The 24,731-nt window shown below is 51.6% G+C and overlaps 1 protein-coding gene across 2 annotated transcripts in view; it reads right to left on the bottom strand.

Annotated features, from left to right (window-relative positions):
- Positions 1–834: 834 nt before the first annotated feature.
- Positions 835–24,731, bottom strand: part of Emilin2 (elastin microfibril interfacer 2) — a 48,516-nt gene continuing 24,619 nt past the window's right edge. The window contains exons 4-8 of one of the 2 annotated variants that reach the window (XM_021653800.2): positions 18,062–19,954; positions 4,854–5,219; positions 4,503–4,535; positions 3,864–3,992; positions 835–1,800 (exon numbers count right to left, since the gene is read on the bottom strand). In XM_021653800.2, coding sequence (XP_021509475.2) covers positions 1,463–1,800; positions 3,864–3,992; positions 4,503–4,535; positions 4,854–5,219; positions 18,062–19,954 — 2,759 coding nt within the window. In that variant the 3' untranslated portion in view covers positions 835–1,462. Of the gene's footprint in view, positions 1,801–3,863; positions 3,993–4,502; positions 4,536–4,853; positions 5,223–18,061; positions 19,955–24,731 lie in introns of both variants that reach the window. The other variant, XM_021653799.2, reaches the window with a different exon arrangement.

Genomic DNA, 24,731 nt, shown 5'->3' with positions numbered 1-24,731 from the left:
AAAGTATGTGTGTGAGCCAGCTGGGTTTTCCTGAAAGCACTGCTGCTTTGGGTTTTTCCATGAGTCATTTCTAGGACAGGCAGGGGTACTCTGACCTCTGTGGCCAACTCCTCACAGGGAGAACTCTAAAATGTGCAGCCCTTGGCCATCCTTCCAAACATCCAGCAATTTTTTATCAGACAGCCCTTGAAATCCAATGTGTTTTTACTGCCTTGGTCTCTTCTGCCAACTAGATTAAGAGCAAGACGAGGATTTTCCCTGTCTGCACCTTCTACTAGGGACTTGAGGGACTGCTTTTCCCTACAGGGACTGGCTGACCAACAGTTTTCCCCGAAACCTGGTCCGCAAAAGCCTTCCTGAGCCGAGTGTCCCGTGTGCCCAAAGCCTAGTGGGGCTGCTGGGAAAGTGTTGCTGTGCTAGGCTTCCTAGACCCAAATACGCCCGTCTTCCCAGATGATCTCGGGGTCCAGTCAGCCGTCCGTTTTATATTGGGCCTCCTGTTGCTTAGGAACCAGAGTCCATAGTGCTGCTGCCTCTGCCAGTGGGCTGTGCAGGGGGGCAATGGGAAGTCAGTCTCATTAGCCTGCAACCAGATCACCTCCCTAACAAGCCGCTCCGGCTGCAGGACCCTAGGAGGCCCTGGCCTTGAAGGACATCTGGTCTTGGTTTACCAGCCAGTCAAAACCTAAATATGCATGCAAAGCCTGGGAGCCGGCAGGTGTGCGATTTATCTTACATAATAGTTGGGATTAATTTACCCAGCCATAGAAAGTTCTCCAGTTTGCCTTTTTTCTTCCCCAGTTCCCCATCTATAAGGCACCAGATCCAGAAAAGGAAGCGATTTTGACATCTTTATTGATGCTCCCTCTCTTTGCACTTATATCGTACATGTCATTTAAGGAGCCCAACAAGTTTCATAAATAATGTCTCTTTCGTCCCTCTTTGTAGCAGGGTCCAGGTGAGCAGAGATGAGTCCCAGTGGTAACAGCAAGCCAAGTGTGGACCAGCCCACAGTGAGCCCCGGGTCCAGGCCACACCAGCATTTCAGTGTTCAGCTTCTTCCGCGTGCAGTGTAGAGAGGCGCGTGTTCTTCAGCCGCCCCAGGCTCATCCGGGTGGGGAGCAGCGCGAGCCTCCGCAGGTAGCACCGAGTGGGCCCAACCCAGGACCCTGGAGCAGAGCTAGAGGGTAGGCAGCACAGGAGAAGCCAGCTTCCAGCCACGGGGACTCACCACGTCTTCTGCTCGTCCAGTTACAGTGACAGGAAAATGGGGCCCCATTAATCAGGTGTCACTTGCACAGCTGTCTGGAAACTAAGGGTGGCAGTCTCTACAGGGAGGTAAGGCCTTTGTCCTGGGGCAGGTGGAGTGTGTGCAGCCCAGCTAGATCTGCGTTCCAGGTACACAAACTGAATATATTAGCGCTTTGGGGTTCGTCCAGCCTTCCTTCCCCTCCCGACTCCCCTAGAGGTGGGAAAGGAAAGGATACAGGAAAACGCCACTAAAGGTGGAGTACATTTCATCAAAGTCTGTGTGTGCCAGTCTTCCCCCAGTCACCACAACATTGACCCCGTCTCCTGCCTTCAAGTGCACAATGAGGTGGAAGGCGCCCGGGCCCCCGCAAGTGTGCACGGCCCCAGGGGGACGGTGGTACTCCAGGAACTCTCTGCGGTACCCGGCGGTGTGCAGCTGGGCAACACTGGCGTTGGAGACAGACAGCACGGCTTCCACATAGGCATCCCTCTCCGGGGTGAGGGTGGCTGTGATCAAGTAGCGCCCATCGTACGGCGCCGTGAAGATCCCTGGAAGAGCCAAGCAGACAGGTGAGCTGAGGTGGTGCCGTCACTGCCCGCGCCCTGGGTGACAGACACACAAGACCGCTTCAGGTCGCCTCGAATCGCCCTGCACAGATCAGGACGGCCGGTCAACCAGACCTGTGGAAGGCAGGCTCGCTCAGGGAGCACGTGCCACGTGCAACCCCAGGGCCCGGGGCATTCCAAACAAGCATTCTTGGTGACCGCTGTCCGTCACCAGCCCTGGTGTGGCCTCTCACGCTGCAGCCACAGAACCAGACCACAACTCATGTCATAGCCCACGATCCTGGGCTCCTAACGTCCAAAACCTATACTCCAGTCCTAGGGTATCGGAGCCGTGTTACTGTTGCCTACATACACGGCAGGCTGGAAACGAACCAGCCATGGCCCTGGTGGGACAGTTGGACCAACATTCCTGTTCTGCCATGCACTTGGCAAGTGTGTCCTGCAGACTTAGTAAAACAGATTTTAGTAAAACATCTTACTAAAATCTCGGATGTCTCCTGGGGTGTTTGAGTTCCCAAGAGCGCCGATGAAAAGAAAGCTTGTCCAGCCCAAGAAGCACACGCTGAACCACCCGGCCCTAGAAGGTCACGTTAATCCTCATCTAAAAGATGCAGCCTCTCGGGTGTAGGGGATGGTCATTTGTGGCCAGAAGCCCTACTGTCCTCTAACTCCGGTGCCCACATGTGCTGAGAGGCAAAGGAAGTGACTGGAGAAGACCACTCCTAGCCTCCATCCCGGGATAGGAAGGTATCAGGCCTTTACACCGATAAGCCAGATGTCACCATGTAATTAGGATCCAGAAACTATGAAAGGAGCCTTCTAAGAGTGCAGCCTTGAGTCTGCCTGGGTCCACCCTGTTGCAGATCCTGGAGTGTGTCAGGAGATAACTGACTGAGGGCAGATCAGGCCACAGTGCCCTGGCCCAAGCTCTCACTGTCCTGGGGCAAGCCTAGCTCCAGGTCGCCCGGACCTTCTTGACGGTACCAGCCTGCTCATGGACTTGTTCTAGGAGTGACAGCGCTTGTTGGCCTGCTTGAGAAGATCACCCGCCTGTGTGAGAGCACAAGTACTCCTACAGCCAAGTTAGCCCGAAAGGAAAAACCCCATTCTCAATCAAAACAATCCCCAACTCTGGTACAAAACCTCTAGGTACAGACTAGAAAGACTGTTGGGAGCAAAGCTTGAATTCTTCCTCTAAGGTCTGCGAGTGACTTTGGTGCAACTGACATACCAGAACCAGTGTGACCTAGGCAGATGGTGACCAGGCAGGGAATTACGGCAAAAAAAAAAAAAAAAAAGCGGCTAAAAATTTCCAGGAAGATAATCGAGAGCCTCTCCCTCCTGTGGAGGCCATGTTCATGTCTGTATCAATGAGAGCAATAACTGCTGAAGGTAAGGAAACTGGGCAAGGCTCGACCTCCTTCCTGTCTGCCGCAGAGGGTTGCCCCATGGCCCAGATGGAATTGTCCTGGGTGACCCAGGCGTGGCCATCGGGAAGGGCTCTGGGCTGGCATATCAGGCGATGGCTCAGGAAGGGGGTGAGACAGTACAAGCTGGAGGAAGGGAAGAAAGGCTGTGTTGTCACAGCTCGTAGCAGGTTCCCTGGACCAGACGCCCTCCAAAGTCCACTGTTAAATTTTGTCTCTGTGTGAGGTCCCACACTGCAGGCTCAGGCCCTTCTGGAGCAATCACAGCCCTTTTTTGGCTCATCATAAAACACAAGATTCTCAAGGGAGTCTCTGCCCCTGAAGATTCATAGATAAAGCATGCGTGATGACCAACTAGAGGATAGCTGGAAGGCAGGTGGTTAGGGTGTGGCAGGGCTGGCAAAAAAAAAAAAAAAAAAAAAAACTTTTAGCAACCATTAAAATTAGAGCAGCAGCAGTTCCTTGAGTGTGTGATGACCCCGCGTGCTTCCCTCCTGCACTTGCAGCCCCGGAGTTGGAGTTTTAGCTTACGTTCTCCCCAGCCTCTGGGGGCCAGCACAGGAGGGGGTGGCTCCCCGCATTTGGGTGGAGCGAAGCAGGATTCCCTCAGACACTCACCAGTGTTGGGGTTGTACACACCGCCATCGTTCACCAGCACCTTGTTGAAAAGGACCACACCTCCGTCACTGGGAAAAGGCTTCTGGGTAAGACCAGCGGAGAAGGACACCAGGGCAGGCAGCGGCACCCCTAGGACAGAGGGGCAGGAGAGCTTGGACTGGCCTGTCTTCTGAAAGTGTTAGTGGACACTGGGTACAGCCATGCCTCCTGCCTAAGGTCTGGAGGCTCCCTTGTCAGACCAAGGGCGCCCACCAAGAAACCGGGGCGGGGGGGGGGGGAGGTTGCGACACAGACACTGCACACGAAAGCCTCAAGGGGACTGACTGGAGTCAGCACTGTGAAGCTGAGGATGTGGACAAGAAAGCACGAGAAGAGACACTGTGTGCTAGCCACATCAGGGCTGGTGCTGGGCGCAGAGAACCCTCCAGGGAGCTGCTTGCCTGCGAGCGAATGAAGCTCGTCAGGACCACACAGGAGACAGCCCACCTAGCCCTCCCCCCTCCCCACCCCCCCGCTTGGAAAACATGAACAGAGACCGGTAGGAAGAGAAGGTCCTGCCTCGGAGCCTCTGGCAGTTCAGTCCATAGAGGCTGGGACCACGGGAGGAGGCAGGAAGTGCAGGGCTCTGAGTAGACATACCTGGGGTGGCTACCGGAGGAGACTTGGGGTAGCCTGCGAACAAGAGAGCGGGATGTCAGAGCTCTCTCCCTCTGGCATGGCTGTAACCCTGACTCTGGCTGTCGGCATCACTGCTCTCATCCCCAACAGCAGGCAAAGTACATTTTAAATATTTGTTGTGTTGTTCTGAGGTATCCCCGGTACCCACATGTCAGATCAGCAGAGAGAGGGTCCTCTACCCTAATGCCCTGTGGAAGCTACCTTTCTGAACTTGGTCCTTAAAGGTGGAACTTTGAACCCACAACACACATCCACCGACAGGCACAGGCTAGAAGGATCTGCCGCCCTGTGCCTTCTGCAGCGTGGGCTTACCTGGCGCGCCTGCGTAGCCTTCCGAGCTAGGAATGGGCCCCTGCCCCATCTGTCCATCCACTCCCTGGGGCAGGCCCCTTCCCGACATGCCCATCCTGCCTGGAGGCCCAGCCTCTCCGGTCTCCATGATGACCCCGCTAGAGCCAGGCAGGAAGGGGAGGCCTTGGCGACCAGGCCAAGCAGGCAAAGGCGGTGGCTGTAGGGGCCTCTGGGGCAGTACTGGCCGCTGGCCTGTCTGTGGTGGTCTGGCAGCATCTTCTGGCGGTGGGGTCAGCAGGGGTGGCTCAGTGGGAGCCGCCTCTGAGGGTCTGGTGGATTCTAATGGAGTCTTCCCAGATGGCGCCTGGGTGGCTGCTGAGGGCTCCTCTGCTAGCAGTGAGAAAGAAAAACCGTTAAAATGTCTCCAGGTTCCCAGTGTAAAGCTCCCCTGACCCTTGATCAGTGCCAAGGATTTCCTACAAAGGCTGTGCCTGTGTAGCCGGGGCACTGTCCCCTACAGGATGTAAAGAGTACCAGAGCTTGGGTCAGCTTGCCTGGCATCTTCTGAAGGAACTACAGCCAAGCTGCCTCAGATCACCCAGGGAAAGCTGGGGAGACAGCTGGGGCCTCCTTGATGTAAATGGTGACACTCCAAAACAGCATGGCTCCAGCATCCCATGTCCTTTCAACGCATGCGCACATCATAGAGGAGTCACGTTACCATGAGGAACTAATGCCGATGCAGCCTCTAAAGTAAGCTAGCCTCAGTGTCAGGCCGGTGGCCTCACTGCTGGCTTGTAAAGGGCTGCTCTGAAGACCTCTTGGCTGCCAGGCAGGTGTCAGGAACCTTGCTGGCCCCTACGGTTGGCACTGACCCTAAAGAAGCAACACCATTTCCCCACACGTCTAGATCACTGGTGGAGGGACCTCCCAAGAGAGGAACCTCCTCCTTCACGTGTCTCTGCCCGTCTGAGGTGGCCACCACAATGACTCAGCCAAGCACTGCCACCCCTTCCTTCCTTCCTCCGAATTCCCAGAAGCAGCTCTCCACCAAGACCTTGCTATAGCTCACAAAACATCTGAGAACACAGCCCTTGCAAAGGCCAAGACCACCCGCCTCCTTTTTCAGTCTGATGCCTAAAATGCTGCAGGGCCCGGAGCTGGACAGTTCCGGTGAAGCACCATCAGTGGCTGTGTAGAGCTGCTTTAAAGAGCTATAAACATTACGCTGTAGGTCAAATGCATGCTCCCCTTCCACCCAAGAACAGGTAGGTGGCCAGAGCACCCCAGGAAGTTATTTCCCAGCCTTTTCTGACCAGTGTTCATGACAGAATAAGCTCCACAGAAAGGAATTCTAGTAATGGCCATTTCAGCTCTAAGAAGAACGCCTGGACCATCCCATTGTGGATGCAGGCAGTATGTGGATGTGATGGTGTGAAGGTCCTGGCATCTCTCGGGAGGCTGAGGCAGGAGAGCACAAGGTCTCCGCCAGCCTACACGATGGAAACCTCTCAGAAAAATGAAAACTGGCACAAGCACCCTCATGGAAACAAGGGAGGAAACCATGAAGAGTTCAGGGTCTTACACAGGACAAAGGTGAGGAAGACATAGGTGGGGAGCCTGGAGCAGGAAGTAGAGCTCGGAAGAAAACCCGCTAATACTTTAAACATGGACTGAAAAGTGCCTGCGTATGTTTCATGGGAGATCACGCTGAGAGGCTGTTGGAAGTTGACAGCCCGTTTCCTCACGGGAAACCTATTTTCGCCTTTCCTGCATGTGATGTGCGGGTCTTGTGTGTTATGTGTGTCTTGTGTGTAAATGTCACCGAATCATCCTCAGTGGCTCCCCATTTTTTACTGGGACTTAGAGCTTACTAACAGGGCTAGCACTGGGGATGCCCTCCCTCTGCCATCTGAGGATAGGATTACGGCACGGCTCCACAGCCAGCTGCGAGTTCTAGGGATTCCCAACTCTTCACACCTGCTTGGAGCTACTGAGCCTTCTCCCCATTCCGTTGTAAATATGCACTTTCTTTTTACTGAAAGGTTAGGAGCCAATTGTGGTGGCGCACGCCTTTAGTCCCAGCACTCAAGAGGTTGAGGAGGGAGGATCTCTGAGTTTGAGGCCAGCCTGGTCCGCAGAAGATCAGGCACTGAGACAGTCAGCAACATGGTGAGACCCTGTCTCAAAAACAGAAACAAACAGGAGGTGCAAGCAGGAGGGAGACTATTTTGGAGGAAAAGTACAAGGCAAGTAAAAAGAAATGAAGGAGGTGGGTTTCTCATAGGCAGAGTCCTAGGGAGAGGCCTTTCGGGTAAACTCCTTGCAGCAAGCATGCGAACATGAACCCCACCCTAGTGCCAGCGTCATGGGCACTCACTCGATGCATGTGCATACATGGGGGTAAACAGTCATGCACACAAAATAATCCTAGGGCTGGAGAGATAGTTCAGCAGTTAAAAACAACGGCTACTCCTGAAGGACTCAAGTTCAGTTCCCAGCATTCACGTGGCAGCTCACAGCTGTGCATAAGTCGAGTCCCAGGGGATCGGGCATCCTCTTAGGCTCCCTTGAGTAGTGTGTGTGTGTGTGTGTGTATACTTATTCACTGACATACACACAAAAAAATATACATTTTTTTTAAGGAAGCTAGAAAATGTGAAAGACCGTGTGCCTTGACCTCCAGCCTCCACACATGAATGTGTAAACAAGCATCTACATCAAAGTTTTAAAACAGCGCAGAAGGGGATGAGGGAATGGAGGGCGAGGGGAGGTGAAAGGCCAAGAGCACTGGGCACTCATACAAAACTGTCATGACCCGTTTCGGACAATTCATAGACACGAATTGAACTCTACTTTCTACTGCCCTGAAACCAGACTTCGTCTCCCCTGCTGTCCAGCTCCTGCCTCCAGCGCGGAGCTGTCCCCAGAGCCTCCCTGGCTTAGTCCCTCTGCTCTGCTGTGCCTGCCCCCATCTGTGCAGTCTAGGCCACACACCACCACCTCTGTGACGCCTGAGATCCGCCCAGTGGGGCTTGAGCAATCTTGTTTCTGAAGCAAGAAGCAATTTGGGGCCCTTTAGTTTTTGTCTATTTTCCACCCGCAGCCGACGGGCGTGTGAACCTTCATTATCTCTGGTCCCTAGGACTTAGCACACGACACTGAGGCTCTAGAAGCATGATGGTTACTGCCGCCCAGCCAGGCCACTGGGACTCCTAGTTCTACCCCCAAATCACTGCGATTCTTGGGTTCTACTCGGGCAGTTTGGTTACACAGGACCATGGTAATTCCTTTTAATTTAATCCGTCCCCTCAATGCCAGGTGTGCCATAAAGCCAGAACTTAAAAGCCTGTTTGAGCAGAGTCTCCGAGGGGAAGGCAGGGCTCCAGGGGTGAGCAGAGCATGCTGGGAAACTGCCAGCCAGCTCCTAGCTAGACAGCAGTGAGAAGGCCTGGTCTGAGGCCCAGCCTCTCCCAGCTTGGGTCCACCCTGGGTCACACGGTGTTTCCTCGGACATTTATTACCAAGTCCTACCGAAGGCCGAGCAGCACCGTTCAGTCTAGAGAGAGAATTCTGGATGCACACCGCTCTCACTCGGATGGTGGATTCCTCGTGTACCTGAGCAGGGAGTGTGAGGAACACTCACCAGGGCAGCAGGCCCAGCTGCCAACAGGCGAGGACGGAGGAGTGAGGGGGAGGGTGGCTCACTCCTGGGTGACCCTGCTCTGTCCTCCAGAGCCCGTGCCTATAATCTCCGCACTTGGGAAACTGTGGCAGGAGGATTGCTCTGAGTTTGAGGCCAGTTTGGGTCATGTAGTGAGCTCCAGGCCAGCCAGGGACACAGAGCAAAACTATCTCAAAATAAGGCAGATGGGGTTCCCTAATTAAAAGCCAACGTTGAAGTCACTCAAGACTCCCGAGGAGGCTGGGGTGTTACAGTGGGTGTGTTCAGCTGCACTGACCCCTTCCATCCAGCCACTGGAGTCTAGACCCTTCTCTGCTGCCTCAGTACCCCACCGGCACAGGGGCCGAGCTCCCAGCAAGAGGCAGAGGCAGGCATCAGCTGTGCACCTGACCGCCGGATGGTGCCTAGCCCCAGGAACACAAGAAGGTGACCCTCACTGCCGCTGTTAGGGTCTGCCATCCCGGGTTCCAGGAACCTCCGGGTTCCAGGAACCTCCGTGGTTCCCAGCCTCCGACTCGGCAGTGTTCCCTCCTGTCAGCCAGGCAGGTCCCGACTACAGCATACTGCGTGAATGTCAAGTGCAATTCATCAGAAGGCTGGCGGTGAGGCCTGCTTTCCCTGTGTCTAGCATTTGCTCAAGAACTGAAAATTAAAAGCAAGTGAGTGAGCAAGCAAGAGAGAAGAGAAAAGAAAAAGGCTAACAGGGGCTGGCCTCTTCACTAAAGTGCCTGCCATGCAGGCTGAGGGCCTGGGTTCAGACCCCAGCGCCCACAGTGCCTGTAACTTCATACTGTGAGAGGGAGGCCGAGGCCACTCGATGCCTGGAGCTTGTCGGCAAGTCAGGAAACCGAGTTCCAGGCTGTCTGGAGAAGGGAGGGAGACAGGCTGGAGAGGAGCCCTGGCGTGAGCGTGCGGCACGGCCCGCAAAGACCCAGGTTCCAGCACCTGCGTTAGGTGGCTCACGAGCACCTGCAGCTCCAGCCCCAGAAATCAGATGCTCCTAGCCTCGGGGAGCATCAGCGCTCCTGTGGACACACCCAAGTAACAGGAGCCTTAAAAAAAATAAAACACTAACAACCCGGGGAGACAGAGGCAGGCGGATCTCTGTGAGTCTGAGGCCAGCCTGGTGTACAAAGGGAGTCCAGGACAGCCAGGGCTGCAGAGAGAAACCCTCTTAAAAAAAAAAAAAAAAGGAAAATATTAAACAATTAAAAAGTGGAAAATGACCAAGGAAGACCCCAAGCTTGACCCCTGACCTCCATACACAGGTGCGTGTGCACATACACCCCCCACACACACACACATACTACATACAAAGACACACACACATCATGTTTCGAGTTTGTGGTTGTACGTGAGGCCACATTGGTAGCTGTTTTTGGCTAACCACACACATGGCCTGTGGGTCATGGGTTGGACCTGCCTGGCAGACGCTCTCCCTTCCAGCCGCATGGTGAAGCTGGAGGATCTAGTCATTGAGACTTTAGACTTTAAAAAGCTCTCCCATCTAGCTGTAGTGCCTGTACGCTCAGCACTTGGCAGTTTGAGGCAGTGAGTTCAAGGCTAACCCAGGCTCCAGCATGAGTAGCTGGCCTGAGTCCGGGAGGACAGCCTGCAGCAGGAGAAGCAGCGCTTTGGTACTCAGAAACATGGGCTCCAGGGCGCCAACGTCACTCCCAGGTCCTGGCCCTCTTTGCAGGAGGTGGAGAGGTGACAGCAAACGGGAGGCTGGGCCTCTAAGTGGCAGCTGGTGAGCACGAGAAAGGCCCCTCAGATCTCACAGGCCATCATTGAGCCATCTCAACTGTCGCTCTCGACAGCACGGAAGGAGAGCCCTGTTCTGACCAGACCCCTCCCGTGGGTTTCCCATTCGGGTTAGATGAAGAGAGAGACTCTGGGTTCCATCACAGAGGATGCTGCAGGGACCTTCAAGAACAGAGAACCTGTGGCCACTCCAGTGGAAGGGGAGTCAGCTGGGAGGACGGGGAAACCCACGGAACGGAAGGGCAAAACTGGTCCGAGGACCTAATGTCTGCCTGGTCCAGACCAGTAGCAGCAGGAGTCCCCGTGCAGCTGTATCACACGTGTTGCTCTCCGCGGTGACATCAGAACTGAAGGCCTTTGCACTACAGCAAGGGGTGGGAGAGGAGAGTGAGGCTTGGGCCGGCCTCACATGAAGCTTGTAACTCTGGTATTTATATGAATGAGCTCTGGAGGGAGGCCCATCAGGGACTGGCTGAGCACGCTCAAGGGAGTGGGTTCCATCCTTGCAGAGGTTAAAAATAGTAAGAAATCTGAAAGACAACAGCGCCTGCCAGCGGCTCCCTCACATGGCCTCCCTTGTGTTAGTGGTAATCAGAGTCCGGGGGGTTTATCTGCCCCACTGCGTTCTGGGAGCCCCTTGCCCTGTGGCTGCACCCGCCCGGCCACTGTGAGGTGACGCTCCTTCCACTTCTAAGACTGACCAGACCTCCAGGGCTCACCTAACCTCTGCGGAGTGAATCCCCTGCCTGATCCATGGTTTTGGAAGCTACACGGGGCTCACACATGTGGCCCCGTGGAAGGCTCTAGTCAAATTCAGAAGTTTGCTGCTGCTGCTGCTGCTGCTGTTGTTTTAGCATCATTACTGTTTAAATTGTGTGTGCACACCCGTGTCCTCATCTGTTCGCATGTGTGTGCCTGCGTGTGCGCACACACTTGAGTGCATACATGCATGTGAATGAGGGGGCCCGAGAAGGCCAGAGGTGTCAGATACCCCTCGGTGCTGGACTCACAGGAGGCCCTGAGCACCTCCCCAGTGTAGGTTCTGGGGACTGAACTGCGTCCTCTGGTAGAGCCTTGCATGCTCTTCACTGCTGAGCCATCTCTCCAGCCCCAAAATTCGACATTTTGATGCATAAAAGCTGCTATTTACAAGCAGTGAGGGTCTAATAGAAGCCAGATGCCCCAGGGAAGAACGGCCTGTGAGTTTGGACGGCCTGACGTGCGTGTGCATTTATTTTCTGTGAGTTCGCAGAATTCTGAGAGTCCATCCCTGAACCTTGGGCCCAAGATGCCCCCAAGCTCAGCGGAGTTCAAGCTTGTGGCCAAAGCCAAGCAGGATGCCACCGGCAGGCCACCAGCCCCAGCCAGACTGATGGCTCCGGATTTCACCAGTCTGCGCTTTTCATTGTTACGGGTTACCGTAGGAAGCTTGATAAAAATAGGACCCTTAAGTCTGTGAATTCCAAAGGAGGGATTCCCTGGGGGCAAGACCGGGAGCCACAAAATGAGACCCACGCCTACACGCTCTCCCCACAGGACGCTGAACGGCTGCGTGTGGGTGTATCTACGCATGGCTGTCCCTTCTTGGAAGCGTGACAAGAGACTGCCCTGACCACAGCAACACTCCCTTCCTCCCACCGGTCAGAGGGGAAGGAAGTGCTAGTTCCTACAGCTCCGAGCGAGCAGTGATGCTGCAACCGCAGTCTCTGCTGAGCTCGCAGCCTAGGGCTATCCCAGGTCCCCGGCAGGAAAGCAGACACTGCCCTTCATGTCTATCTGGGGGGAGGGCCTGGGTGAGCAGCAGAAGGGTGTTAGGATGTGATGGTGAGGGTTCCGGCAGGGAGATTTCTAGGTGCTTACACCCTCCATGCGGCCCCTAATATAGGAAAGAAGGGAAAGAGTACCAGCAGCCTGTGTCTCTCCGTCTCTCCACAGATGTCCCTGAAGGGACTGACCCGTTCCAAGGCTCCACTCTCCACTCTCCTCCACTCTCACCAAGGGCTGTATAATCCCTGCTGCTGGCAAATCACCGTTATCGCTGGTATTTCCACCTCACAGATGAGGAAAGCAGGTCACGTTCAGGGTGCACAACCTACCCAAGCCACAGTTCCTTGTGCATGAGATTTCAAGCCTGTGGGAGCAGCACAGTCGCCCAGTTGTTCCTGGTACTCCAGACCCAAAGCCCTCATCAGAGCTATGTTACTTGGCATAACCAGGTTCTGATCCTCTTTAACCACGCAGCCTCTCAGTTTCTGCCTGGCTGATATTCTTGGTCAACCTTATTTTTTCAAAAGAACAAATCCATCCCTGTCCCAGAGCCTTCGATCACTCGGTTCCCTCTGAGTGGGCCATTTCCCTGCACAGATCACGGCGGGTTTTACATCCTCAGTAGATTTCTATCTCAGAAGTCGCCTCCAAGGTACGCCCTCCATGAGCATATAGCTAAAACAAATTCTTGTCTCCCGTTGTCTGCTGTGTTTCCTCTTTCCTCAAGGTCCTGGCTGCTAACTAACGTTGGGTCTTCACTAGCACGGCTGTTCTCCGTCTTTTCCTGCAGAGTATCAGACCCAGGATGGCTGAAATAGGACACAGCTTAGGAGAAATCTGCCAGATAAACTACTGAATCAGGAGTGGCAATGTCTGTGACCTAGGAACACTCAGGAGCTTGGGGTAGGACAGCTACCATGAGTTCAAGGCCAGACTGGGATTCAGGTGAGAGATTTAGTGAGTGACTGAAACAAAATGAATGCATGGAAATGTAAGGAGTCGGGAGAGCTGCAGTCAAGAAGAACGGAACACCGCAGTGGCTACCCTGCAATCCCAGGCCTCAGGAGACAGGGGAACCTCAAGATCGAGGCCTGTCTAAGTAAGAGTAATTATTATTATAAATATATAATTGTTCATCTTTCAGAAATTGTACACTCATCAGAGTCCCAGGAAATTCATATATACATATAAGTATACGCTTATATACACACATACATGTATATGTGCATATATGTGCATATGTGTGTGTATATATATGAACATATTTTTTGTATACAAATCCTTCTTAAGCCCCAGACAAGAGCACATGGCTTGTTGGGATACAGAAAAGACCCAGCTGAGGCCAGCTGGGTAATTCAGCCCACTCCACACGAGCCTCACAAGAACAGGATCTGTGAGCAGACAATGGGAACACGAGTTTATGTTCCTGGCCTGCAATCGGTCCTCACCCCCTCCGCTGGGCTGCTGCTCTCTGTGGGAGTAGGGACTCCTCCACCCCTCCCAATGTGGAAACCATATTACCCTTCAGCAGGTCCTTTGCTGTGACAGCCAGAATGAACACCGCAGGAGCGGCTCCAGGCTAACGCTAGTCCACGCCTGTAAGAGACCACAGCTTCGCTTTCTCTCTGTAAGCCAGCTACCACCACGTTGTACATTCCACTCCTTGAGAGCAGCAAAATGTGAGGAAATCCACATAGACACACAGGGAGAGGCTCACCAAGACGCCAGGTCTGTGGCTGCTGTGAACCTGAACCTTCCTGCCACGCACAGAACACAGCTATGTGGGTAACTGACTTGGGCTGACATTGCACAGAAGAGCTGCTGAGCCCCGTGCAGCCTCCTGACCCACAACTATCGGAAAATAGCCGCCACCGAGATTGGGGTAGGAGATTACAGAGCAGAAAAATACCACCCTCTCCCACGGGAGTCTCCCACTGATGCCTTCTCTTCCGGTCTCGTGACTTCTGCTCACTTCCCAGTTATCCCTGCACATTCTCCTGGAAGTTTTTCTCATCTTCCCTTCTCAACTAGATTCGGCAATAAACAGCTCAGGCTCTGAGGCTCGGCGCTACCGCTTCTTCCTTTGAGAAGTCCTCAGTGTTCCAGTGAGGTCACAGCCAATTCCTGTGACCCTCTGTGTCTGGTTCCCTGCCGGCCTTTTATCTTATTCACATTTGCCACATACTGAGCCACTGGATCCTACTTACAGGGGGCACACTGAGAGCTCCTGGGTGGAGAGAGGGTCCCTGCACAGCCCACGCCCCCTCCTTCACTGAGCTCAGACTGCACTCTCTTCACAGACCTGAGGATGCTTTGTGGGGAAGGATGGCACCCGTGGTCTCTGCGCCCCTCACAGTGCTCAGCAAATGTTCTGCTGTTGGTTTCCCAGTCTCCTGGGCCCTGGGTGTGGCTCTGGAGGTCAGAGGACACTGCTTATTTTTGGCTCCTCTCAATCACAAGTTCTCCCAAGCCCACGTGGTCCACATTCGCAGTGTGGCCCCAATCTGAAGGATGGTGTGTGGAAACAGCATCGTCTCCAGAGTTACCCAACCCCACACAGAAGAGCCTCGGAATAGACAGATTCCCACGCTGTCCAGCACTGCCAATTAACTGGAAATATCTGGCTGTGTCTGTTATTGTAAAGCACAATCCAGACAGCATTTTGACCGCAAGGGACAATTGCTCTGTGAACACACAGGACTGGTGACCTTAACTGCACATTCCAGAGATACAAGGGGCTGAGAGAGAGCCGAGGTGGGGTGTGCTGCAGATAGCCTGGGGACAGTGCACAGCCCTGCTTGGCCCTGATGACTCTTTATCTACAAAATGAGCACGGTGCTCTAAGACAAAGTCCAGAGCATGTCCACATGACCACCATGACCTCTCCTTGCACCTCAGGAGGTGCCAGGACCTGGCTTTGGCCCTTCCCACGGCTCTTTCTCAGTGGGGCCTACTTGGAAGTTTGTGTAGGCTCCCAGGAGCCAGGAAGACTCAGCTGGGAGGCACAGCCCTGCGTCAGCCAGAGTGAACAAGGTAGAAAAGGTGAGAGGCCTGTGAGAGGACAAGGGAAGAGAAAGTTAGGAGAGCAGAGAGTGGTGATCACATGAGTGCTCGTGGGCCTTGGAATTTGGCATTCTACCCTGGGAGACACAAGATTTTTACATGCTGTCAGCTTGCATCTCATCTCCACCTCCAGCTATGGAATCAACTGAAATGGAGAGAGACTCAATTCTACTAAAATCTTTAGCAATTCTACTAAAATCAGAAACAAGACAAAGTTTTCCACTCTTTCCATACCTATTCAATATAGAACTTGAAGTCTTAAATAGATCAATGAGAGTATTAATCTTAATAGTGGTATTATAGTCTGAAATAGATGAATAAGACTATAAGGGCAATAAGGAGATCAAGGAGATTAAATTTGGAAAGGAAGGAGTCAAAGTATCGCGATTCACAGATGATACGATAGTATACATTAGTATACATAAGTGACCTCAAAAATTCCACCAAAGAATTACACTTTCAGCAAAGCAGCTGGATACAAGATTAACTCACAAAAGTCGTTAGCCCTCCTATATACAAATGACAAACAGAACAAGAAATCAGGGAAACAGCATCTTTCACAATTGCCTCAAATAATATGAAATATCTTGAGGTAACTCTAACCAAGCAAGCGAAAGACAAAATCTTTAAAACTGAAAAAAGAAATTGAAGAAGACAGCAGAAGATGGAAAGATCTCCTATGCTCGTGGATCAGTAGAATTAACATAGTAAAAATGGCCATCCAACCAAAAGTGATTTTCATCTTCAATGTAATCCCCATCAAACTTCCAACACAATTCTTCACAGATCCTAAAAGGACAATTCTCAACTTTATAGGAAACCCAAAACACCCAGGGTAGTTAAAACAATCCTAAACAACAAAAGAACTGCTGGGGTTATCACCATTCCTCATCTCATATACTACAAAGTATGTAATAAAAATAGCATGATAGTGGCATAAAAGCAGACACATTGATCAACTGAATTGAATCGAAGATCCAGACAGAAACCCATACAGCCATGGACACCTTATTTTTGATAAAGAGGCCAGAAATACACACTGTAAAGAGACAGCATCTTCAATAAATGGTGCTGTTCAAACTGGATGGCTACATGTAGAACGCAAATGGGTCCATGCCGATCACCCTGGATGACAGCAGGAGAACAAGGCCCTCTAAAACAACTGAGCAAAGCTCGCATGAACTCCAAGACCGAAGCAGCAATCACGCAATCATGCAATCACGCAGCCCACACCTGTGGGGTTCACACCAGATCCTCGGCAGATCTACACTACAGCTTCAGTTTAATGCCTTCATGGGAATCCTGAATGTGTGAACACATGGGTCTCTTGATTCTTGGGCCTTCTCTTGGGGCTATTTTTCTGTTGGTTTGCCTTCTCCAACTTCAATATGATAGGTTTTGGTTTTATCTTGTTATGTTTTGTTGTTATCTCTTAGAAGCCTGTTCTTTTCTGATGAGAGAGAGCAAGGGAGTGGACCCAGATGGGAAGGGAGGTAGGAAGGAACTGGGAGGAGTAGAGGGAAGAAAACTGTAGATTATACTGTGTGACAGGAAAAAAAATCTATGTTTAATAAAAAGGAAGGAATGCCTTCATAACATTGGGTCGTAGGCACGCCTGTAACCACTTTTAATTAGTTATGGGGGAGGACCCAGGCCACTGTAGGTGGTGCCATCCTTGGGCAAGTGGTCCTGGGTTCTTCAGAAATCTTGCAAGCTGAGCAAGCCATGAGGAGCAAGCCAGGAAGCAGCATCCCTCCATGACCTCTGCATCAGGTCCTGCCTTCAGGTTCCTGCCCTGTTTGAGTTCCTGTCCTAACTCCCTGTCCAGACCTTCTTCTATGAAGAACAGTGACACTGACATGGAAGTGTAAGACAAATAAACCCTTTTCTCCCCGAGTTATGTTGGCCACGGTAACAGTAACCCTGACTAAGACAACTTCTCCTCTCGACTCCGATTAGAAAGGGTTGTTTAGATGAAAATGGCAAAAGTAAAACTCTCACTGTGAACTGCATTCCTTAAAACTTTCACGGGACTGCCGCTGCCTCCAACCCTCCACAAACACTCGCTGCGTGTCTCTGCTGCAGTGAGCACTGCTCTTAGCACTATGGCTGGGATTCCTAGGTCACCTGCCCCCAAACTGCTTTTGTCTGCCGTCCTGTGTGTATCTATGTCACCCCATGTGCGCCATGGCCGAAATGGATTTTAGGAAATGGAAGTGATGGTGACAAAGATGATAACAACGCAATCAAAGTGTGATGCCAGGAGAGAAGTAAATGGCTTTGCATGGAGGGGATTCTCCCAGCACAGGCTAGTGCAACACACCCCAAGCCTCTGAGCCAAACCCTCACCCATCCCCAACCTGTAGCCCAGATCAATTCTTTGCCATCTGTCTGCGCTAAATTAGGTTTCCCTTTTTCTATTTTCAGTGTTGCAAACTGACACTCTTATAAGGTTCATGTGCTTGAATGCTGCCAGGAAGCTATATTATCTCAGAAGTTGATGGTGTGTGTGTGTGTCTGTCTGTGTGTGTGTGTATGTGTGTGTGCGTGTGCCTCCCATGTGCGTGGGCATGCAAGCGTATGTGAGTGTGAGCAAGTGCGTGTGAGTCCGTGTACATTTCTTTTCAGACAGGGTCTCGTGTAACCTGTGCTGGCCTTGAACTTCTGATCCTCCTGCCTTCTCCAAAGTTCTAAGATTCTGAGCAGGAGCCACCACACCTCCCTTGACCAGGCTGGGAACTGAACTCAGGCCTCATGCATGCCGTTGAGCAACTCTCCCAGCTCATCTCCATCCCGGCCTGGCCTGGCTCCTCATTGTCGGCTTGTTGCTCCTGACCCCAGCCCTAACCCTGGCACTGACCTAGGCAGCACTGATACGGTTAATTCCCAAACTGCAGTGGGCCCTGCACTGAGAATGTATGTGACGGAATGGGGCCGTCCACCCGCTTACTTGCTGATGGCTGAAATTTGACCAGATCTTGCAAGTCCGTAGAAATCTGGAAAACGTGGCTGTAGAACTGCTGCACGGAGTTCTTGAGGCCAGAAATGTCTCTGGAGTGTGACCTGAGCGTCCCGTTCATCTGCCGGAGGCAGGTCCACAGGCTGCCCACGTGTCTGCTGAGCCCCTCCTTGATCTTCTGCAGACCCCCCGAGATGGCATCCAGCCTGCTGCACGTCTGCTCCAGCTGGGCCACCCTGCCCTCCACGGCAGACACCCCGCTCTGAACCCCGTGGGTACCCTCCTTGCACGTGTCCAGCTCGGCCAGCATCTGGTCCTGCAGCCTCTGCCAGCGCTCCTCCAGCTGGCCGCAGCATGGAGCCACAGTCCCCGCTGTCCTCTCCTGCTCCCCGGTCTTAGTAAAGCCGCTTGCTTCTGCACTGTCACCGGCTCGGCTGTCACTTAGCCCACTCTGCGAGCAGGCGCCCCGACACCCCGAGTGATTCAGCTGAGAGTGCAGGGCGCTCAAGTCCTCTCGGAGCTTCTGGATGCTGCGGTCCGTCTCTTGGAACTTCCTGTGCAGCGTGTCATTGAGGGAGTCCAAAAGGCTCAGGCTGACCTGTGTGAGGTCCTCTTCACTAGGCAGGGCGCCATCCAGCCCGTGGGGCAGGCTCTGCATGCAGATGTCCTCCACCACTTGGACTTTGTCCTTCAGGCGGCTTAACTCCGTCAGGACCTGCGCGTTCCCGGCCCCTGGCTGCCCGGGCAAGGCTGGGCCCTCGGGTGGCAACTCCATGTCCGAGCTGTTGGCCACGTGCAGAACCATCCCCAGCCGGTCCTCCAGGGAGTGGATCTTCTGATCAAGAAGCTTCCTCAGGTCACCCACCTCGCCGCTGATGGCGCCCCGGAGGGTCTCCTCGATGTAAAAGCAGTGCTCTTCTGCGTTCTTCTCCGTCACGTTGATCCTCGCATCCAGCTCGGTCCATCTCGTATCGAAGTCCACGCCTAGCTCTGGAACGGAGAGGCGGTCAAACTCGTTGTCCAGCCGTCCGTTCAGCATCCTGGCGGCCTCCGCAACCCTCTCGATTTTCTGGTCTAACGTCTTGAGCTGCTGGCCGAGGTCACCGCCCTTTGGACTGTCGCAGCAACTTGGCGGGGCTGAGGGGCCTGGCAGCTGGGCCCGCAGGGCAGCAATGTCCTTCTTCAGGCTGGCCTCTTTCTCCCCAATCAGCTCTAGCACCCCCAGGTAGCTGCTGCCGTAGTCGTCACACTGCTGCTGGAGGCCCACCAGCTTGTACTCACACGTGTTCTTCAGGTCGGCCAGCTTCCGGTCCATGCCCTCCATGAGCTCCTCTCGCAGGGCATCGATCTTGCTATCCACGTAGGCCTGGTACAGCTCGTTGGTTGTCATGGTGACGGTGGGACCCTGGGCGGCCTCCTGCAGCTGCTTGAGCTGCCCTTCGTAGCCCTTCACCTTCCCATCCAGCTCCTCCAGCTTGTCGCTCTTGGTCTTCAGGGTGTCCTTGACTTCCTCCAGTTCAGACTTGATATCTTTCATGCCAGATTCCTTGGTGCCGAGGGTTCCAGGAAGCTGGCTCGGCTCTGTGTCTCCCGCAACGGTGCCATCGGGGGTTGGCAGCGGGTGCTGGTGGCCGAGCCAGGAGGCTGGCCCTTTGCTGCCATCGTCTTGAATGGTGTGTTTGAGGTTCTCCTTCAGTCCTGCCACGGAGGACTGGAGGTCTAGTACCATCCTGGTGAGTCGGACAACCTTCTCCTCCAGCACCTGGACTTTGGTTTGCTGATGTTCTGGAGGACCTTGCTTTGGCTCTGCTGCCTTTCCTGGATGTGCTGTGTCCATTGGTGACAAGGTTGTCTTAGGCTGTGAGACCCGGCTTGGGTCAGTATCTGAAACAGAGAAAGGGTTGGACATGAAGGAGCAGTTTCTACGTGGTGCCTGCAGAAGATGCTGAAGCCTTCCATGGCGGCCCCACTGTCTAGCTGCAAGAAGTTCTGTGGGAGAGAAGGGGTTTGGGCTCTACTATTTACTATTTGCGCTCAAGTTAATTAACTTCTGTAAGCTACACTGCTCTCCCCTACAAAGAAGATGAGCAGCCAGGCCAGGGCTGAGAGTGTGCACACGAAGCAAGGTGATCAGCAACGTCTTTCACACTGACGTCATTATAGCCTTTTGTCTACTGTGTCGTATGAACACATCCTTCCCACTGAACTGCAGGTGCCCCATAAGCTGACTGCTGGTAATAAAATGCCACAAAGCACTTCAGAGAGATCAAACATCTCAGCAGTGACATCCCAGGTTGTCCTCAAACACCCCCAGAAATGTTCTTTCACTTTTCTTAGCATCCTTACTATGCTAAAAGTCTTGCTGGGCCTTATTATGGAGATGGCAGATACAACATGCAAAGGAGATGTCTACCTAGCATGCTTTGAAGTCCCAGATTCAAAAAAAGGGGAGCAGTGACAGGAAAGAAAAGAAAAAGAGATGGAAGCATATAAACATTTGGTTTCTAACAATCTTATTTTGAGAAAAAGAATGCAGGGAAACAGTCCAAAAGACAGACAGATAATAAACACAGTAATGAATCATGAAATGGAATTACATCAGTACAGAGAAAACAGTAAATTAAACAAGAAAGAAAAGAAAGCAGCTACAGTAACCTAAGGCAACTGAATAAAGAGTAGGAGACAAAAACACCCCACCCTGGGTGGTCATGGAGTAGAGGGACTCTGGACAAGGCTCATGCCTGCAAGCCTGACAACCAGAGGGAGAGGCAACGGAAAGGAGAAAGCCAAATGACATGGTCGCGATCACATAGGCTGCACATGTGCCTGGCAATGAAAGAGCCTGGAATCCAGCACACTGTAGGTATGCCAGTTTCATGTTTCCTGTCTCTTCTCTCGACTCTCACACAGACTGTCACAGCAAGCAGCCTTTATTCATAAAGTGCGCTTAGCAGGAAAACAAGACTCAAAACCAAATAGCCGAACTCCTAAGCAAGTACTTTCCCATAGAGAACTACACAGAACATACTGGAATTTTTATTCCATAGTAAGATGCTAGAAATAATGCCAGACAGTGGTGGCACATGCCTTTAATCTCAGCACTTGGGAGGCAGAGGCAGGTGGATCTCCGAGTTTGAGGCCAAGCCTGGTCTACAAAGCAAGTTCCAGGACAGCCATGACTACATAGAGAAATCCTGTCTCAAAAACAAATGAACAAACAAAAAAGAATTGTAGATAATGAAAATGTTATTTTGAGCCAGGCAAGGGGAGCAGCTGAGTATGTTGGTGCACATTTTAATCCCAGCACTCAGGAGGCAGAAGCAGGTGGACCTCTGTGAGCATAAAGCCAGCCTGGTCTACATAGGGAGCTCCAGGACAGCCAAGGGGCACATATAGTGAAACCTGGTCTCAAACCCTCCCCCCACCAAAAAAAATAATTATAATAATGAAAAATTATCTATAATTTGAGTAACCAAAATCAAATTGTACTTGCTACACTCTCTGAAGCCTGTAAATGAATGATACTACAGATAAAAGCAAGCATTTGTTCTCAAGACAGGGTCTCACTGTAAACCACACTGATCTCAAACTCCCAATCCTCCTGCTGTAGCCTTCCAAGTTCTGCCATTATATGTGTGCTTCGCCGTTAATGAATGGCTAGACAATAAGCATTTTTCTTCCCTTTCTGGAAAGACACCATTAATGTGCCAATAAAAGAGAAGGGACAAAGACCACCCCAAAGCATAGAAAAGTTACAATTGAGTGTTTTTGGACTAGGTATCAGCAGTATCGAAAAATTAGGAAAATTGAGCTATGTCTTAAAAATTCTGAAGAAAAGGTATGTGCTTACACCCCTGCGTGTGTATGCACGTGCGTGCACACGCACTATGTACATGCAAAACAAGTTCACCTACTACATAATCTTTTCATAAAAGAACAGTAAGGGGCTGGGAGCACAGATCAGTGGTAGACTGCTTGCCTTTCAAGCACAAAGCCCCAGGTTTTAGGTCCATGAACCAGGCTCGGTGGCTCCCACCTGCAAACACTTGGAGATGGACACAGGGGGAGCAGAGGTTCGAGGTTACTCTTAGCTACACAGCAAGTCTGAGGCTAGCCTGGCCTATATGAGACCTTATCTCAAAAGAAGAAAGAAAGAAACGAGAAAGCGGCAATGGGAAGCTGTCTTCAAGCCAGATGAAGGGATGAGCTGAGGAGACAGATTCCAACCAAGAGAGAAGGGTTAAGGCCGCAGGGTGACGGCTGGAGGATGACTAGTTACAGATGTGGGAGGGATATGGGAGAAGAGTCTCTGCAAGCAAATGCTGCTGCTGTGCCTGTGAGGAAGGACAGAAGGATAACAGAGACGAGTTTGGGTTGGAATGGAAATAAAAGCATTGAAGACCAAACAAAGGAAAAACAGTTTCCAACTCTAAGGAATTCCTAATGCACTCCAGGGCTCACTTACACAATTCTGCATAGTTACTGCACTGTATACAGCAAATAGCAATGACGGATAGAGACTGCGTAACTGGAAAGCCCTGCGGAGGGGTGGACAAAGGGAGTCAGAGCTTCACCTTCCATAATGAGAAGACGACGGACCACGGGGCAAATTCCTAGACTCAGCTACAAGTCAAAGCTGCTGGAGACATGGCACAAGAGTACAGCATCTGCCTGCCATGAACAAGGCCCCAAGTTCAAGTCCCAGCGCAGGAAGAAGAGCAAATAGTTTTGACAGTAAATTAGTTCTGAAGCAGAAAGTGAATTGCTGTCCTTCCATTAGTCCTCATAAAGCACTGATTTGTGAAGTCACACATATGTTTAAACTTTGATAAAGTAAAGCTTGAACCAAAAAAAAGTTCTTGGGACTCAACAGGCCCCTGCTTCACATCTCCCGCAGCGTTCCTTTCACATTGCTTGCAATGACTGCTCAGTGCTTATTTTGCAGGAGTCAGAAACTGTGTTGTGTTTATCCCAAATAGCTAGTATCCAGCTTGTGAGAGAAAGAAGAGGTCAATAAACATTCGTAGGGCAGGCAGGTTTGAGACAGGGTTCTTGAACTCACAGTCTGTGCCTCTGCCTCCTGCGTGCGAGATTACAGATATAAAACACCACAGCAGTCTTCGTTTGAAATTCACCTACCGCAGTACTGGTATTCAGATACCGAGACAGGGCTAGAGACATGGCTTAGAGGTTAGGAATGGTTGCTGCTCTTCCAGAGAGGACCCAAGTTCGGTTCCCAGCTCCTACACAGGGCATCTCACAATAGCTTACAACCGACAGACCAAATACCCTCGTCTGGATCTATAGGGACCTGCAAACATGTCTCACATACACACACACACACACACACACACACTAAAAAGAAAAAGAGGGGCTAGAGAGATGGCTCAGTGGTTAAGAGCACTGTCTGCTCTTCCAGAGGTCATCAGTTCAATTCCCAGCGACCACATGGTGGCTCACAACCATCTATAAAGTGAACTGATTCCCTCTTCTGGCTAACATAAATGCAGATAGAACACTCATATACATAAAATAAATAAATCTTAAAAAAAGAAAGAAAGTCTAGCCACTTGAGACATTGAGACAAGGTAGATACACCTAGAGGGCTTGTGTGATGTACTATAATCCTGACGCTCTGACTCTACTTATACTTGAAATCTAGAGTCAAACTCATATGCACAAGGAATGATGGGTACTGGGGACTGGTTGGGGTTGGGGGAAGTGGGGAGATGCTGGCCATTTTGGCTATTAGTGTGAATACGTTCAGGGATCTAAAGCCCAGTGTGAGTGGTGATAAGTGTACTAATTAACTTAATGGTGGTCACCACCCCACATTATATGCTATATCAAATCATTGCCATATTTATCTTAAAAACATTCAATGCCTGAAAGTTTTACTATTTTAAAGTAAAAAAAAAAAATTTTTTTTCCTGTGATTTACAAACACTCACTAATTTATATGCATTACTTTGGTGATAAAATTTATTTAAACATCTACTTTACAAAAATATTCTGATACATTACTAGTTTCAAAACATAAAGCGTCTCATGGGAAAACTTAAAAAAACAACAATTTAACATTTAATTTTACAGAACAAGTTGGTCTGCGTTTCTTTGAAATTAAAAAGAGGGAAAATAAAGCTGCTACAAGGGTAAAATAGTAAGAAGAGAAGTTACCCACAGAAGTTCAGCCTTGTTATGCTTAAGAGCAAAGGTCGCTGACGCATGAGAATTCTGACTTCAAGCTTTGCAAACAGCTCATCCCAACAGAGAGGGAACAAGTCTACTTATGTGCATTTTATTGAGTCACTGGTTTATTCATTTATTAGACAAGGTCTCAGTGGGTTACCCCAGGGGGCCTCAGATTCCCAGCGATCCTCCTGCCTCTGCCTCTCTGCCTCTCTGCCTGCCTCTCTGCCTGCCTCTCTGCCTGCCTCTCTGCCTGCCTCTCTGCCTGCCTCTCTGCCTGCCTCTCTGCCTGCCTCTCTGCCTGCCTCTCTGCCTGCCTCTCTGCCTGCCTCTCTGCCTGCCTCTCTGCCTGCCTCTCCTCTGCCCCTCTGGCTCTGCCTCTCAGACCCACACCACCACTCCTGGCTAATCTTCACATTTTTAAAAGACAATCCTCACTCCCGCAAATTCGGTTATATGAATAAAGAAAATG

This window comes from Meriones unguiculatus, chromosome 15 (assembly GCF_030254825.1).
Source record: "Meriones unguiculatus strain TT.TT164.6M chromosome 15, Bangor_MerUng_6.1, whole genome shotgun sequence".
NCBI classification, from domain to species: Eukaryota; Metazoa; Chordata; class Mammalia; order Rodentia; family Muridae; genus Meriones; species Meriones unguiculatus.
The sequence above is the reverse complement of the archived record's forward strand: the minus strand, read 5'-3'. Positions and strand labels throughout refer to the sequence as shown.